Source organism: Drosophila subpulchrella, chromosome 3R (genome assembly GCF_014743375.2).
Source record: "Drosophila subpulchrella strain 33 F10 #4 breed RU33 chromosome 3R, RU_Dsub_v1.1 Primary Assembly, whole genome shotgun sequence".
Taxonomy (NCBI): Eukaryota; Metazoa; Arthropoda; class Insecta; order Diptera; family Drosophilidae; genus Drosophila; species Drosophila subpulchrella.
The window spans coordinates 8,651,726-8,667,519 of record NC_050609.1 but is presented as its reverse complement, the minus strand read 5'-3'; the positions used below and the strand labels follow the sequence as shown (position 1 = coordinate 8,667,519).

Genomic DNA, 15,794 nt, shown 5'->3' with positions numbered 1-15,794 from the left:
AGAAACCAAAGCGATAGGAAATGGACGGGCATTTCATTTTCGAACAGCTAGTGAATAAATAAGTTCGATTTTATTTATAGATGGCATCTGTGCTCTTTGTACCATGGGACGTATGAGCAATGTTTGCAGGCAGCTATTAGCAAAGTGAAATGTAACATTTTGATGAATGTTGTCAGGGAATCAATGCTGTTAATTAACCTATATCATTGGTAAACGATGCAGTTATGAAGCCGTCAACTGTGACGCCCAAATGACAGGCACCGAAATGTATTCAACGCATATCACGCATACGCAGCGTATGGTCGCCATGCCACCTGCCATCCGATCGAACGCTATTGTTTAATTACAGCTCATTTAATTTCGTTTATTGGCAATTAACACAGTGAACAATTGCAATCGTTATGCATATTTGGTGCGGCAGTCGCGCCAATTCGAATCACACATCTATGCTAATTGAATTTTAATGGGATAACGATGCGAACCAAAAAGAAGATGGGGCCTTTAGTAGAAATCGACTAGGGAATACGCTCGACATAGTGACTAATCAAATTGGCATTTTAATTATTATGAATAGGCATTAAAATTTAGTTATTTGTTTGAATGGCAAACCTAAATATCACAGAAATATAAAGCCCAGCATTTATTAATTTAATTTGCCTCCAATAAATTTTGGCAAATTTAATATCTTTTTAAATAACACATAATGGTAATGAAATTGCGCCGGGAATTTCTAGTGAAATTCTGTCTGTCAAATATTGTTTTTGGGATGCCGACAAAGAAAGTACAATTTTTATTGAGAGAACTTCTAACAATAGAACTGAGTTCAAGGGCAGCGTACTTTCTCTTTGAAGTGCCCCAATGTGATCACACATTTTTGAAATAAATCTTTACGTGATTTGTATTTTTAATAATCAAATGATTTATTGTCAATTGAATTTGCAGCTCAGGAAATTAATTTTAAATATTTTCACTCTTAATATAAGCTTTCGAGCTTATAAAATAATTGTATTGGTAATTTGATATATTCCTGAAGTCATTGTTTACTCCGATTGCCTTTTAATTGCTTAAACAAATTTATATTGCTACCCCAATTGATTTATTATTTATTTTAAGAGTCAATACAATATCTTATACTGCAATTATGCTGAATGACACCAAAAGTTGAATCACAGCCGTATATTTAATTTAAATAAAAATCAAAAAATGACTCAAGTGACAGCTCGGAAGTCAACAACAGCCAAAGTGCAATATGCAATATTTAAACGCAGGAGACGAGTAAAGAAAACAAAAATTGTATAATTAAATCAAGTCAATTGCACGTTTTTGCCCTGAACTTGAAATTGTCTGGTCCATTTGTCTCCTATTCATTTTCTGAGTAATTAAATTCTAGCGAGAAAAGGCAAAGCAAAATATGACGTAGGAATTTGTAGACAGAGGCAATCAAAATTGCAGTTGATTGTCTTATGTGCACAAACAGCCTGATATCTGGCTATCAATAATAGCAAGGGTTTCACAATTAATGTAGCATTTGTTGGTAGCATTTGTTTGTAGCATTTGTTTGCAGCATATTTGAGAAGCAAACAAGCCAGCTTATTTGCATATCATGCCGCCTGCACCATACGTTGCATGTGCAATTACATTTGTCAGCTTATGCTGGCTTATGGAATGCAACATGAACAATTTTGGTTATAAGTAGCACTGACACGCAATTTGTAATTGATAAAATTACCATGAACTATGGAGGGAAATCAAATTCAAGATTTGGATTAATTTATAATTGCATACGAATGAGCATAACTAGATTTGAGTAGTTATCTTAAAAATGATGAAATTATAACAATAAATCCACTACAAACATTATTATTTTTATTTTAAAATTATTTACAAAATGTAGCTTTGTATTAAGTATTAATTTATAATTGATAAAATCAACTTAAAATTCAGGAAGAACAGAATTTTGCTTAATATGCTTATGCTTATATTATGCTTTTATTTTTTAAATGATCTTTTAAATTTTATTTAAATATTTATTAAAGTAATCTAAAAATAATTAAAATATTTATTGAAACAGCATTTATCTGTACCAAATATTTTATATGAATACCTATAAATATGATCTTCAAAATGTTTACCCATTTTTTGGCCATTCTCTTCTGCTCTGAAACATATCGAAAACTCTTTCGAGTACTGTCAAATACATATCAACTTGAAACTGAAGCACCATTAAGATCTTTGGGTTTTAATTTAAGAAACAATGTGTTTTTGGTGTGCTTCCCTTTCGGAATTGAATTACGTTTTGCACTTGCTGACGTCAAGGAAACTGACAAGTTTACAAGTCCCATTTCGAGCGGGTGAAGCTCGACAACTTTTTAATAAATTAATACATTTTTAATGACAAGAACAAGAGCGGAGGCTGCGAGGTTGTCTCGACTGGAAGCTATTCCAGAAAGAAGACGAAAATACTCCGTTTTTTTTCCCCATCTTGTTTCTGACGGTTTTTTAATTTTTTCTCGTCTTTTGGATTTTTTTTTCAGTTGTCATAATGTGCGCCGATCCGCAGTCGATACGTCAAATTATGCTGACAGCCGAGGAGCTGAACATGATCGATAGCGGCGAATATGTTTTCATCAATATTGAATTATTTTCGCGGTGAGTATCTCAACACTAAACAAATGTATGAATTACTTAACAAAATCAGACACACAAACACACACCCGCGGACTTCCGCGGACAAAAGATAATCATTTATGGCAATTGCCAAACAATTTGCTGCCTTTCACTTTGATCAAATAAAAATGGGGAAAAAATCCACGCGCACTCTCGAAAAAGAAAAAAAAATAATATTCTTTACAAATTGCGCATGAGCAGCATTAGTCAAGGTTGTTAGTGTTATGAAATGTACCAAACGAGCGCGATTTATAAATAGCTTCTGCATTTACCTCTCAAGAGCCTAACTATTTTTAAAATGAGGAAATTCCACATTTCGGCACATGGCTCGATCGATTAAAGCCAGTCAACCTCCGTACTTCATACTTCATACCCGAACAATGGACAACGAGCAAAGTGCCCACCTCACCTGGCACTCAGGTTCAGATTCAGACTTCAACTCCGAGCCATATTTATTATTTTGATTATCCACAAATATTAGTGCTGAGTAATGCCCCAGCTTCTTTGTTCGAATACCTCTAAAATTTCCAGGCGTTTTTAGCCAGATCTATGTTTTGACCGCTCCAGATACATATATATTTAGTTTCATGCCAGGAAAAGCTGGAAAAACTCAAGAAAGATCATTTTATTTCTGATATTCCAAAGAATCTAATTGCAATCGACTTCTATTTGCATGTGCATTAAATGCATTCTAATCGCCCGACCTTCATGACACTCGCAATCAATGGAAAAATGCTGCGTATATATACTAATATATATACTAATCTATATACTGGTGCTACAAAGCTTGTGTGAATGCCGGTATATGCACTGGATTAGCTAATCAATTTCCTGCTTGAAAAAGCTATAAGTAAACAGACTGAAAGATAATTAACCTATTATTAGAATCCCTTTGATATTCTGCGATGATTTGTGACTGTCATTTATCATTGTGGGGTAGTTAATATTTCAATTTGTTTTGATTATGGTATGATATACGCCATCCAAAATAATAAATCTAGTAAATATTTAGAAAGTTCTTTCACAGCTTACTTGCATATTGTATTGTACACTCAAGCTGTCCATTCATAAATCCTCCCACCTATCATGGATTTCTTCAGCTCTAATCGATAACTATAGTGTAATCAATACAATCAATAGTTCCAAGTAACATTGAAGCGAGTGGTAAATGCATTCGGGGAGGGGCTAATGAATTCGGAATGCATTTACATAGAATCAAACTGAAAAGTGCCAGCAATTGCAAGTGTGTGGTTGAAGCGCACACTTTACACTTCTATTTATAAACATTTTATGACGCATATCAATAGCTGGTAATGAACTTAAACCAAAAGCGGCACAAAGGCGAATCAAACCGAGATTGATAAGAAAAAGCTAAAATTTAAAAAATGGAATACGAAAATGTAACTAATCGAAAAAAGATTATAATAAAAGGCTGAACTATGTGTTTTATATTATATATCTTTCCATTTTAAGATTGACAGTAAAGATTATAAAAAGTCTGTGTATTAAAGTATATATTTGCATTTTTGCTTTTGAATGAAATCTTTAAACCTTATTTTCTTTAAAATACAGGTATACAATAGCATTTCCTGATAAAATAAATAGAAAACAATGGATTCTGATTACAATTTACTAACCCTATGTAAAGCTGATTTTATATTTGAATATTGATCCAGTAGTTCTGATGAAATCTATTATTATTTTCCTTCTGAAGGGTTCAATACCTGACGTCGCAGCCCTGGTACGATAAGAACGACACGGACTTGAATAATGAGCGGGCCCAGAAGGCCTATACCGCCATGCTGACCGTAACCCCCAAACAGCCGAATGACAACGAGTACACCAGGGTCTCCAATGAGGTGAGTGGTGGTCAGGGGGATTGGGATAAAAAGCAGGAAAAGCCTTTGCTGCTGGGGAGCTCCCTCTACATTTGCATGGAAATGGATGTGAAAGCCAATTTGAAAATTTTTGCAGATTTCTTTTGTTTTTTCCCTTTTTGCACCTTTTTTGGCCAGCCTCATGCATACTCAATTCCAGTGCACGTTCCCTCTCAACCGCAGCCTATTTTGCATGGCAACAGGCTTTGGACAAGGGGATAGGGGCCCAGGGTATTGTAAACATTTTTCTGTTGATACATGGTAAATTTGCAACAAACAAAGCCGACAACACCTGAGAGCATTTGGCCGGCCAACTTCAGCCCGAAGGGCCCTTGAAAAGCCGGCACAGCCACCTGAAAACCGAATGCATTTGCTGTTGCATTTGCTGATAAGCAGCCTGGGGAAACGGGGCTGGAAACCATGGGGGTGTGGAAGTGGCCAGCTCTAAAGAGGATTCCTCAGAGTGCAGTCCGTCTGGCTAATGACACTCGGCTCTCCACATATCTTTCAGATACTTAGTCTATAAAGAGGGGAGGATGAGATGCAACCGACATGTTGATGATGTTTCTCTGTTTGACATCATATTAGCCATATTAGCACCATGTTGGTCCAAAATTTGATAGACAAACATGAGGTATTTTTTGAAGGCAAATTCCTGGAAATATATATATAGAAGACGTTATTATTAGGCTATTTGTTATTTATAGACTTTGACTCTTTGAAAAGAGAAACATCTTGAGTAAATATTCTTAAAGCTTGAACTTTGCTGCTTTGGTTGGTACAAAGCCTTTTCAATTTGAATTCGAATTCAATAAAACATATCAAACTTCTACATTTAGTGTTAAAGAACGGGCTATAATAATTTTCGAGGATTAACCTTTTTAAAGATTTTTCAGTACAAAGTTCTTTGAGTGAATTCAACTGCCAATAGCTAACGGAATTCAGGTGGCCAACCGGCTTACAATCTGTCCACGTTTTCCATTGGCAGCCTTTAAGAATTGCAGCTTAAATTGTCGGCTTTCTTGGCGACGAACTTACGCTCAATGGACATTTGCAACCGCAGTTCCGGCTCCAAATCCCGGCACTGCCGCTTGTCAAAGGAGAATGGCCAGAGAAATCCGCCAGTGGCACATCGGAGTGCGGTGTGCAATAATTTCCACATGGATTGTGACAAAACGTCCTAGACCAGGAACCACCGTCGCAGTCGTCGTCTTCCTTCCTTTCTCCATTCCGAGTGAGCGAACGCGTAATTGAATTTTCACGGGGACCAAAGCAATTAAAAAGGATAAGCGCCGGGAAAGCGGGCAGGAATTGATGTCCCTAGGCGAAGTGTAGAATAGGGATTGGGATGGGGGTTGGGGAGCATAGAAGGAGTTAACTGCCAGCTGAAGGGAGATTAATGCGTTGCCCGATTTGCCCGATGCCATTTTCAGATCAAAGCCATCGCCGCGGAGAAATACAATTACACGTTCAGCGACAACGAGCCGATTTCGGCATTCGTCACATCTTTTTTCGACGGAGTCCTCCTGTACGCCAATGCGCTAAACGAGAGTATTCGGGAGGATCCCACGATGCTGACACGTCCCATCAACGGCACTGATATGGTGAGGCGGATGTGGAACCGCAGCTTCACCGGCATCACTGGCAACGTGACCATCGATGCGAATGGTGACCGACTGTCCGCCTACTCGCTGCTGGACATGAATCCCGCCACCGGAAGGTTCGAGATCGTGGCCCACTTCCTGCACAACCGCCTGGAGTTCGAGGCCAACAAAGAGATCCACTGGGCGGGGGAACGCGAGGAGGCACCACCGGATCGACCCACTTGTGGTTACGATGGGGCACTATGTCCAGACAACTGTAAGTATTTTATAACAAGTAGATAATTTAATTAAAATATTTATCCGATTGATGTGAAACTTGGTATGTTTGGCAGATATTAGAAAAATAATTACTCTCTCTGTCTTGCAAGCTGTGGCTTCATTTATGAATATTATTTTTTCCGCAATCCAATCTCTTAGCACTTCCCGGCTATGCGATCCTGTCGATTGTGCTGGGCACCATGGTAATTGTAATGGCCGTGTGCTTCTTCTTCGGCTATCGTCACTACATCGCCGAGGCGGAGATCAACTCGATGAGCTGGAAGGTGTCGCTGGAGGATGTTATGTTCCGAGATGCAGCGGAGCGTGGGCTTCGAGGTTCCTTCCATTCGCTGGTGAAGCAGAGCTCACAGCTTACTCTGATGTCCGAGGACATGGTGTCCATCAACGGGGACCGCCAGATCTTCATACCCGTGGGCATGTTCCGCAAGAGCAAGGTGGCCATCAAGCCGGTGGAGGTGGACAATGTCCAGGCCGTTCTAACGCGCAGCCTAATGCTGGAACTGAAGCGGATGAAGGACCTGCAGCACGACCACTTGGTCAAGTTCTATGGTGCCTGCCTGGACCAGCGACGCAGCTTCTTGCTCACCGAGTACTGCCCCAAGGGATCGTTGCAGGACATCCTCGAGAACGAGCAGTTCCAGCTGGACTGGATGTTCCGCCTGTCCCTCATGCACGACATCGTGCGCGGCATGCAGTTCCTCCACAGCTCCGACATACGCTCCCACGGCAACCTCAAGTCCTCCAACTGCGTGGTGGACTCCCGGTTCGTGCTCAAGATCACCGACTTTGGGCTGCACACCCTGCGGCGGACGAGATTCGACCTGGAAAGCGACGGGGGCAACTGCAACAGCCACGCCTACTGGAGCAGTAAGTACTCAATGTTTGCAATCGAGTTTAGTGCATTTAAAACAATTTCTAACTAAGAAATAGAAACTAAATAACCTGTTGGTTACAAATAACAAAAATCAAGAACAACTTTTGAAATGTTTTAAAAGGTATACCATTTTTTAGATCTTAAAAATAACTATATTTTCTGTAACATAATTGATTTGAAGGCGTATAATAAATATTTTCTGTAAGGTATACCACTTTTTAAACTCTTAAAAATACATTTTAGATTTTTTGATAAAGATTAAGTAAAAGGAAATATTTTTTCTATCTGCAGAGCTCTTGTGGACCGCCCCGGAACTGCTGAGAGTGGAGCACAACAGAGCGCCCGAGGGAACCCAGAAGGGCGACGTCTACGCCTTCGGAATCATTGTTCACGAGATAACCACTCGACAAGGACCCTTTTACCTGGGCAGGTGTGCGTACGAGAAGTCGCCGCAAGGTATGCTATCCTTCCCATCCTCGGACCTTCAATCCTCCCGTCCCTCGAATGTCCGTGTCCTTTCGCTTGGCCGTTTTCGTGTTGCGGCCGATTTTGTCTGTGCGGAATTTTAATGCCAGATTTTTGCACATGTTGCGGTTATTCGGCCCGTCAGTTGGCCACTCGTTTGTTGGTGATGGTGGTGGAGGTTGTGGCTGTGGGCAAGGGAGGAGGCCCAAATTAGCAATGCAAGTGGAATCCATCACTTAACTTCTGTGCAATGTTGGGCATTTTACTAAATAGCACATGCATGTAACATAACAATTTTGTTTAAATTTCAAAAAGATATACGAAAACGTCTACTAGATTATTCAAAATATATTAAAGTACTAGCTTTCGGTTTGCCAATCGATTTAATTTAACTTTCGGTATCTGAGGTCATTCCCCTATAAAAAGAAAATCCCTCTATACTGTCGTAAACCGCTGTTTCAAGTTGATGCACTCACTGCCATTTTGAACTAAAGGCGAACTTCGAGAATCGCGCCGATATCAATTGGCGCCCAAAACTTGGTCCTCGAGTTGGCACTTGACGAGTTCATCAAATTAGGCCGTGACTGGGCTAAGGGGAGTCCTCCTCTTGGCGTAGCCACTCTTCAGCCGCAGAATGCAACTTTGGCAACCGGCACTTGTCGAGAGTTGTGTCTGCAGACGAATTTAATTGCGGTCCCGGCGCTCCGGGAATCGAAATCAAAGTGCAGCCTGGTCGAAAAAGTAGATAGTGCCCCTGGTCTGGGCGGCCCAAAAGGCAAATCACGAACTCATCTCATCTCTGCTTACGGTGGGGCACGTCCTGGCAGCTGGATTCGTCGGCGAGGTCCCAACCACAGCTGAATGGCAGAAGGGCCCAACAGCCGGGTAGCTTCCTCCTGTTCCTGCTTCTGCTCCTGTCTTTGCCTTCCTTGTCCATTTTGTTGGGTGCCTTGCATTCCTTGTCCTTTTTGCCACCTGGTGTGCTACCTGCCTGGACTTTTGGGGTCTCCTGCCAGGCCTGGTAGTATTGCATCTGCTGAGCCTCCAGCTTGTGCAGCCACTCGATGCGTGATCTTCCCCAGCCTCGCTGGGAAATGGAGGATGGTGGCGTCTTCTCCCTGCACCCGAACACTACTTCGACATCGGTGGGCTCCGACTGCTGTCTGTCCATGCCACCGCACTGCCTTCTCCTTAAGTTCTTCTTCTTTGGCCCATTGGTCACGTTCCACATTAGATCCACGAGTTGGTTCTTGGTGAGCTCCCTGCGACGGCAAAGGAGTTGCAGGAGCAGCTCATGCTGGTTGCAGGGCCTCAGCTCCTGGGGTTTCGGGGGCTTGGCCTGCACTAATAGGCTGACCAGTTCCAGATATTCCCTCCCGGTGCACATTTCGCCACCAGTGTTTGAGTGTCCAGTGTGCAGAATCCGCCTAGCCAATAGGTCCAGTCCGGTGTTGACATAAAACTACACTTAACACGAAAAATTTACATAACCAACTTGTACCAAATGAATTCCAGAATCGAAGTCTTATTCAAGGGTTTCTTTTTCCACCTGCACAGAAATCATCGAACTGGTCAAGGGATACAGCCCTCAAAGGATGCAAAAACCTTTCAGGCCGGAACTGGAACCCAATGGCGACACCAAGGCGGACATCAATGGCATCATCCGTCGCTGCTGGGCCGAGGATCCGGCCGAGCGTCCTGACTTCAATACCCTCAAGTCTATGATAAGAAGGTTTAATAAGTAAGGGTGTCTTAGTTTAATATCCATTCTCTATTGACCCACTTGTGATTCCATCGCAGGGACAACGAGACGGGCAACATTGTGGATAATCTCCTAAAGCGCATGGAGCTGTACGCCAATAATCTGGAGGAGCTGGTGGAGGAGCGCACCCAGGACTACCACGAGGAGAAGAAGAAGTGCGAAAAGCTGCTCTACCAACTGCTCCCGCAGAGCGTGGCCGCACAGCTCATCAGCGGACAGCCCGTGGTGGCGGAGACCTTCGACCAGGTGACGATCTACTTCAGTGACATCGTGGGCTTCACGGCCATCTCGGCGGAGAGCACGCCCATGCAGGTGGTGCAGTTCCTCAACGATCTGTACACCTGCTTCGATTCCATTGTGGAGAACTTCGATGTCTATAAGGTAGAGACGATTGGAGATGCATACATGGTTGTGTCCGGTCTGCCTATTCGAAATGGGAACCAGCATGCCCGGGAGATAGCCCGTTTGGCACTGGCCCTCCTGGAGGCGGTGCACAATTTCCGGATCCACCATCGACCGGAGGATCGGCTGAAGCTAAGGATTGGCCTGCACACCGGAGCCTGTGTGGCCGGAGTGGTGGGTCTGAAGATGCCGCGCTACTGCCTCTTTGGGGATACCGTGAACACAGCCTCTCGGATGGAGTCCAATGGTGAGGCACTGAAGATCCACATCAGTGAGACCACCAAGGCGGCGCTGGATGAGTTCGGCACCTTTGTGACCACCCGTCGTGGCTTTGTGCCAATGAAAGGCAAGGGTGAGATGCTCACCTACTGGCTGGAGGGCGAAGTGCCCCGCCCCGACTCCCTAATCTCGCCCAGCAAACTGATGCTCACGCGCCGCTCCTCGCTGAAGCAGCCACAGCGCAGCCAGTCGCATCACCTCCACAAACAGTACTCCGAACTGGTGGTGGCCTCGCCTCCACCGCCACCTGCAATCGCCCTGCCACCGCCACTGCCGCCGTCCAAGGATTCGCCCAATCTCCGCGTGAAACGCAAGATCAGCTCCAGCTCGCCCAAGCTGAATGGCGGCGGCTTCGACTACCACAAGACTGAGAACCCCTATTTGGATGCGGCGGCTGCCCAGCGGACCTGCGACATCTACAGCAGCCGGAGTCTGCGGGACATGGAGGAGACCTCCGATAGCTGGGAACTGGCCCACTTCCGGCTGCCACTGAGCGGAGCACTCAAGAGCCACCATCACCTCAACAACAACAATAGCCACGGCTATGTGCACTCGAATTCCAGCTCCAATCTGAGCGGCATCCTGCAGCCACCGCCACTGGGTGGTGGTGGTCAACGGAGTCGGCTGAAGCCCTCGCCCACGATCTCAACGCTGCTGACTAGCGCCCGAAGTGAGGCAAATGCCTCCCCGGGTCCCGAAACCGGCAGCATGGGCAGTGGCCAGCTAAGGATCAAGTTCGCCGAAGGGGATGAGACTCCCCTGCTCCAGTCCACCACCTCACCAGCGCCACCTGTAGCTCCTTCACCGATTCCACCGATGGTGACCGCCAGTCCGCAGCGGAGCAGCAGTGGCCCAAGCATTCCGGCGGACAGCAACCACTACGGCTTCCTGGTGAAGAGCTACAAGCAGCAGTGCCCACCGGTGGCGGGCAGTGCCGTCACCCAGCCGCTGCTGGCCAAGATCAACTCATAGCTGTATGCGGGGGAGTCGGCTCCCTCTCCACTGTAATCATATGCATATTAAATGTACTTGTTTGTGATAATAAGTTAAACCCAAGTTGAACAAGTTAGTGGTTAGTCGACAGTCGACCGAATCAAATTCGAAATTCGTACGGGAACTCTTCTAAAATGTTTCGTAGGTTTTAGCCGCCCTTTCCCTTTCCCCCTTATTCATAAGTAGCGAATTTTACATGTTACCAAACCTCAAAAACAAAAAACACTCGATGTAAATAGCAATTTACTACCAATCAATTTGTTCCTTGTGCTTTGAATATATTCATTCTCTTCAAACTCAGACAATTATTTTAGAGTAGATATTACCTAGAGATAAGCGTAGACCATTTGTGAAAATTTCTTGTATGTAAAGTATTAGACGAACATGAATATTTATTTTGAAAATTGACGAATAAAGAAATCCATATGAACTAAACATATTCCAATGTAATAGAGTTGGAAGTTGTTTTTAAAAAGATTATGTGGGAGATTAGAATATGTTTGGTATTGATATCAAATGTTACAGTTTTAATAAGAAATAAAAAAAAGGTTTTTTAAATAATTGTTAAATTACATATATTTCTAAATATGAGAGAGTAAAGAAATGGTCAATAGATAAGAACACAGTTTTAAAAATCAAGTTGAGCGCCAAACTGACAATCAGGGGTGGAAAGTAGCGTGACCGTTTATGGAAAAAAATATTCCTAGTGTGATAAGAAAAAACTACTAAACCAATATTAGAAAAAAAAAATTTAATAATTATCAAAAATTAATTTCTTTTTTAAAAGTTCCCATAAACTATTATTATCCTTAAAGATTGTAGAGATTATAATAAATTTAACAACCAATGAGTTTAAACTTACCCGCTTTCCTCTCTAAAGATTAGTATATTGTGGATAAGCATATACGGTCATACTGAACCCTTGGACCAAGATTATTTTTGTTGATCGTTGAGTGGGCCGGAGTTGTCCGCGAGTTTTCCGTTAATTGAGTTATCACCTGGTACATTACTGACTACAGTGTTCCCTCCAGTGCGTGACTCTCATAGCGGGTAAGAGGGGAAATAGTGTGTAAAACTATTTCATCGAGCATACGCAACATTGCATAATTTTGCATATCCAATGGGCTGAATGAATTGCAATTTATTCGCCTACCCCACTCCCAACACCGGATCCCTTGGTGCCGTGCTGTAAAAGTTCTTAATAAAATATAATCACACATCAGATTTTGCGCACCGCTTACCTGGAGGCAGAAAAAATAGAGTGGTTTCCCTTTTGGGGGCGTCTGATAATTCGGGTGAATAATTGCGACACCCTCATAAAACAAAGCAATTGTGTTCACCGAGCTGTTTCAGTCACAGCTCCACTTTATCTGGCACGTTTCTATCAGAGCTTATCGTTGAGTAATTTACTTTCCCTCGTCACCTCGCAGGAACCGCAAATACACCATGTTGTACTGCCCGCCCAACGTGACCCTCAGCGAGGTCTGGACCCAGCATGGCATCTCGCACTGCTTCATGGACACCGTGGGTCCGTCTGTCTACGGCGGATTCCTGCTGATCTTCGGCTGCATCCAGCTGCTTATGTACCGGAAGTATGCCACCCGGATATCGGACCCCACGCAAATCTCCAGATCCCGATTGTTCGCCCTGCAGCTCTTCCTTTTGCTCCTGCTTCCAGTTTTGGCAGCATTGCGATTCCTGATGAACGCCCGTATTTATCCGGATAGTGCGGTCTATGGTTATATGGTCAGTTCGATAACCCCCAAGGAATTCGTATAACTAATCCACCTTTTTCTCCAGATCTTCTCCACTTGCGTTATCTGCTTTTCGTACCCGTTCAGCATCTGTCTGATACTCAAGGAGCGATATTACCAGCTGCCCTCGATGCCCACGCGTGGTCATGGTCTCATCCTACTGCTCTTCTGGACACTGGCCTTCATTAACGAGTCGCTGGCCTTCATCAATCTGCGCCATGAGGACTGGTGGTTTCATCTGAAAACGTAATTCCTTGAGTTAATAACGAAAAACTTTAAACTATAGTTATATCTATTACTTTCCTCAGGAACAAGGATCAAATTGAGATGGGCCTGTTTGTCACCCGGTTTCTCTGCTCACTGCTCATCTTTGTTTTGGGTCTGAAGGCTCCTGGCATCATGGCCCCCTACAATCCACATCAGCGGCTTGAGAACGATTCCACCAGCGAATCGCAGGGAAACGTGCGGACAGGATCGGCTTTCAGGAATGGCTGGCGCAAGCTGCGCACAGTGTTTCCCTACCTGTGGCCCAGGAAGAATCTGGCCCTGCAGATGGCCGTCATCGTTTGTATTATACTGCTGCTGGCCGGCCGAGTCATAAAGCTGTTTTTGCCGATTTATCGCAAGAAGTTGGGTAGGTCAGGGTTTATTAAGTTGAGTAATTCATTGCTAATCTCCTGCCTCTACAGTGGACAGTCTCACCATTGCGCCGATCCTCTTCCGCTGGGACTTTGTGCTGGTCTACGTTGGGTTGTCCTTCCTCCAGGGCGGCGGCACTGGCGGCATGGGTCTGTTCAATAACCTCCGCACCTTCCTCTGGATACGGGTTCAACAGTACACGACCCGGGAGATAGAAATCGAGCTCTTCCGGCATCTGCACCAGCTCTCGCTGAGATGGCACTTGCAGCGAAAAACGGGCGAGGTGCTGCGTGTCATGGATCGCGGCACGGATTCGATCAACAATCTTCTCAACTATATTGTCTTCTCCATTGCACCCACCATTCTCGATCTGCTCGTGGCAGTGGCCTACTTTATATACGCCTTCAACTGGTGGTTTGGCTTGATCGTCTTCCTCACCATGTTTCTGTATATAGGTAAGGGATTCAATTTATTCATAATCATTATTTGTAGGAGCTGTTCGGGTTTTCATTTACATACGCTTTTATTTTCCAGCCTCTACCATTGCAATCACCGAGTGGCGCACCAAGTACCAGAGGAGGATGAACCTGGCGGACAATGAGCAGCGTGCTCGCAGCGTAGATTCTCTGCTGAACTTCGAAACCGTAAAGTACTACGGAGCGGAGCACTACGAGGTGGACTGCTACAGGGAGGCCATTCTGAAGTACCAAAAGGAGGAATTCCTCTCCATGCTGACTCTCAACATACTTAACACCGCCCAGAATGTAATCCTGTGTCTTGGCTTGTTGACCGGATCGCTGCTCTGCGTATACTTGGTGGTTCATCACCAAACTCTCACCGTCGGCGACTTCGTGCTCTTCTCCACTTATCTCATGGAGCTGTATATGCCTCTCAATTGGTTTGGCACTTATTATCGGGCTATTCAGAAGAACTTTGTGGACATGGAGAACATGTTCGACCTGCTGAAGGAGGAGGAAGAGATTGTGGATGCTCCAGGATGCTCGCCGCTCCTCACAGCCGGCGGCGGCATTGAGTTCTCCAACGTTACTTTCGGCTATTCACCGGAGAAGGTAGTGCTACAAAACGTGAGTTTCACTGTGCCCGCCGGCAAGACGGTGGCCATTGTGGGACCCTCTGGAGCAGGCAAGAGCACCATCATGCGGCTGCTGTTCCGCTTCTATGATGTGCAGACGGGAGCTATCCTGATCGACGGTCAAAACATCAAGCTGGTGCAGCAGCAGAGTCTGCGAAAGGCCATTGGAGTGGTGCCCCAGGATACGGTTCTGTTCAACAACACCATTTTCTACAACATAGAGTACGCCAAGTTGGGCGCCTCCGATGAAGCCGTCTATGAGGCTGCCCGCGCCGCCGACATTCACGAAAGGATCCTCAGCTTCCCGGACAGCTATGAGACGAAGGTGGGCGAACGGGGTCTGCGTCTCAGTGGAGGCGAAAAGCAACGTGTGGCCATCGCCCGGACGCTCCTCAAAGCGCCCATCATTGTGCTGCTGGATGAAGCGACCTCAGCCCTGGACACGCACACTGAGCGAAACATTCAAGCTGCTTTGGCCAGAGTTTGCGCCAATCGCACAACCATCATTGTAGCGCACCGGCTGTCCACCGTTATCCACGCGGACGAGATTCTGGTGCTGCAGCAGGGAAGCATTGCAGAGCGGGGCAGGCACGAAGAGCTTGTCCTGCGGGAAGATGGCATCTATGCGGACATGTGGCAGCAGCAGCTAAAGAATCTGGATGCGGAGCAGAGTGGTTCCGACAACGGAGACGCTAGCGCGGAATCGGGATCGGAGAAACGGGGTGCAGGAGGAGCTGGACCAAGTGGTGCTGGAACGAGTGGAGCTCTCTTCAGGGCAGGACATGCTCATGGGGGAGCACGCTAGATTTAAGAGATACGCAAAATACTTTTTGTTATTCCTGATTCCATGTGATTTGTGGTATATTGTTATACGTATGAGCAAGTCGTCAAAGTCTAAGTTCGTCTATAAGTAACCCTATACGCTACTCTTAAACTTATAAATAACGTAGATTTTTATAGGCAGTCTGTGGCAGCGAAAGTGTGTTGCTAAACATTATTTTGATTGTGTCTGGTACCAAATAAATAGCACAACATTGTGTATTGCTAGTCTGTATTTTTAATAACTCTTGATTCAATTAGGGATTCTCGGTGAAAATTAATTAATT

At 44.6% G+C, this 15,794-nt stretch overlaps 3 protein-coding genes across 8 annotated transcripts in view; 2 read left to right on the top strand and 1 right to left on the bottom strand.

Annotated features, from left to right (window-relative positions):
* Positions 1–11,637, top strand: part of LOC119548151 (atrial natriuretic peptide receptor 1) — a 41,768-nt gene extending 30,131 nt beyond the window's left edge. For all 6 annotated transcript variants that reach the window (XM_037855255.1, XM_037855296.1, XM_037855281.1 and 3 more), the window contains 7 exons: positions 2,535–2,649; positions 4,382–4,526; positions 5,978–6,404; positions 6,566–7,294; positions 7,593–7,757; positions 9,324–9,507; positions 9,567–11,637. In XM_037855255.1, coding sequence (XP_037711183.1) covers positions 2,535–2,649; positions 4,382–4,526; positions 5,978–6,404; positions 6,566–7,294; positions 7,593–7,757; positions 9,324–9,507; positions 9,567–11,181 — 3,380 coding nt within the window. In that variant the 3' untranslated portion in view covers positions 11,182–11,637. The remainder of the gene's footprint in view (positions 1–2,534; positions 2,650–4,381; positions 4,527–5,977; positions 6,405–6,565; positions 7,295–7,592; positions 7,758–9,323; positions 9,508–9,566) is intronic.
* Positions 7,431–9,282, bottom strand: LOC119548187. The gene is made up of 2 exons (XM_037855310.1): positions 8,243–9,282; positions 7,431–7,951 (listed from the first exon to the last, which is right to left on the bottom strand). The coding sequence occupies exon 1, from the start codon at positions 9,151–9,153 to the stop codon at positions 8,560–8,562; it is 594 nt and encodes a 197-aa protein (XP_037711238.1). The 5' UTR covers positions 9,154–9,282; the 3' UTR covers positions 7,431–7,951; positions 8,243–8,559.
* A 458-nt stretch (positions 11,638–12,095) lies between the features above and the next one.
* On the top strand, positions 12,096–15,749 carry LOC119561083 (ATP-binding cassette sub-family B member 6, mitochondrial). The gene is made up of 6 exons (XM_037874951.1): positions 12,096–12,252; positions 12,633–12,948; positions 13,003–13,202; positions 13,265–13,590; positions 13,646–14,050; positions 14,130–15,749. The coding sequence occupies exons 2-6, from the start codon at positions 12,649–12,651 to the stop codon at positions 15,491–15,493; spliced, it is 2,595 nt and encodes an 864-aa protein (XP_037730879.1). The 5' UTR covers positions 12,096–12,252; positions 12,633–12,648; the 3' UTR covers positions 15,494–15,749.
* The last annotated feature ends 45 nt before the right edge of the window (positions 15,750–15,794 follow it).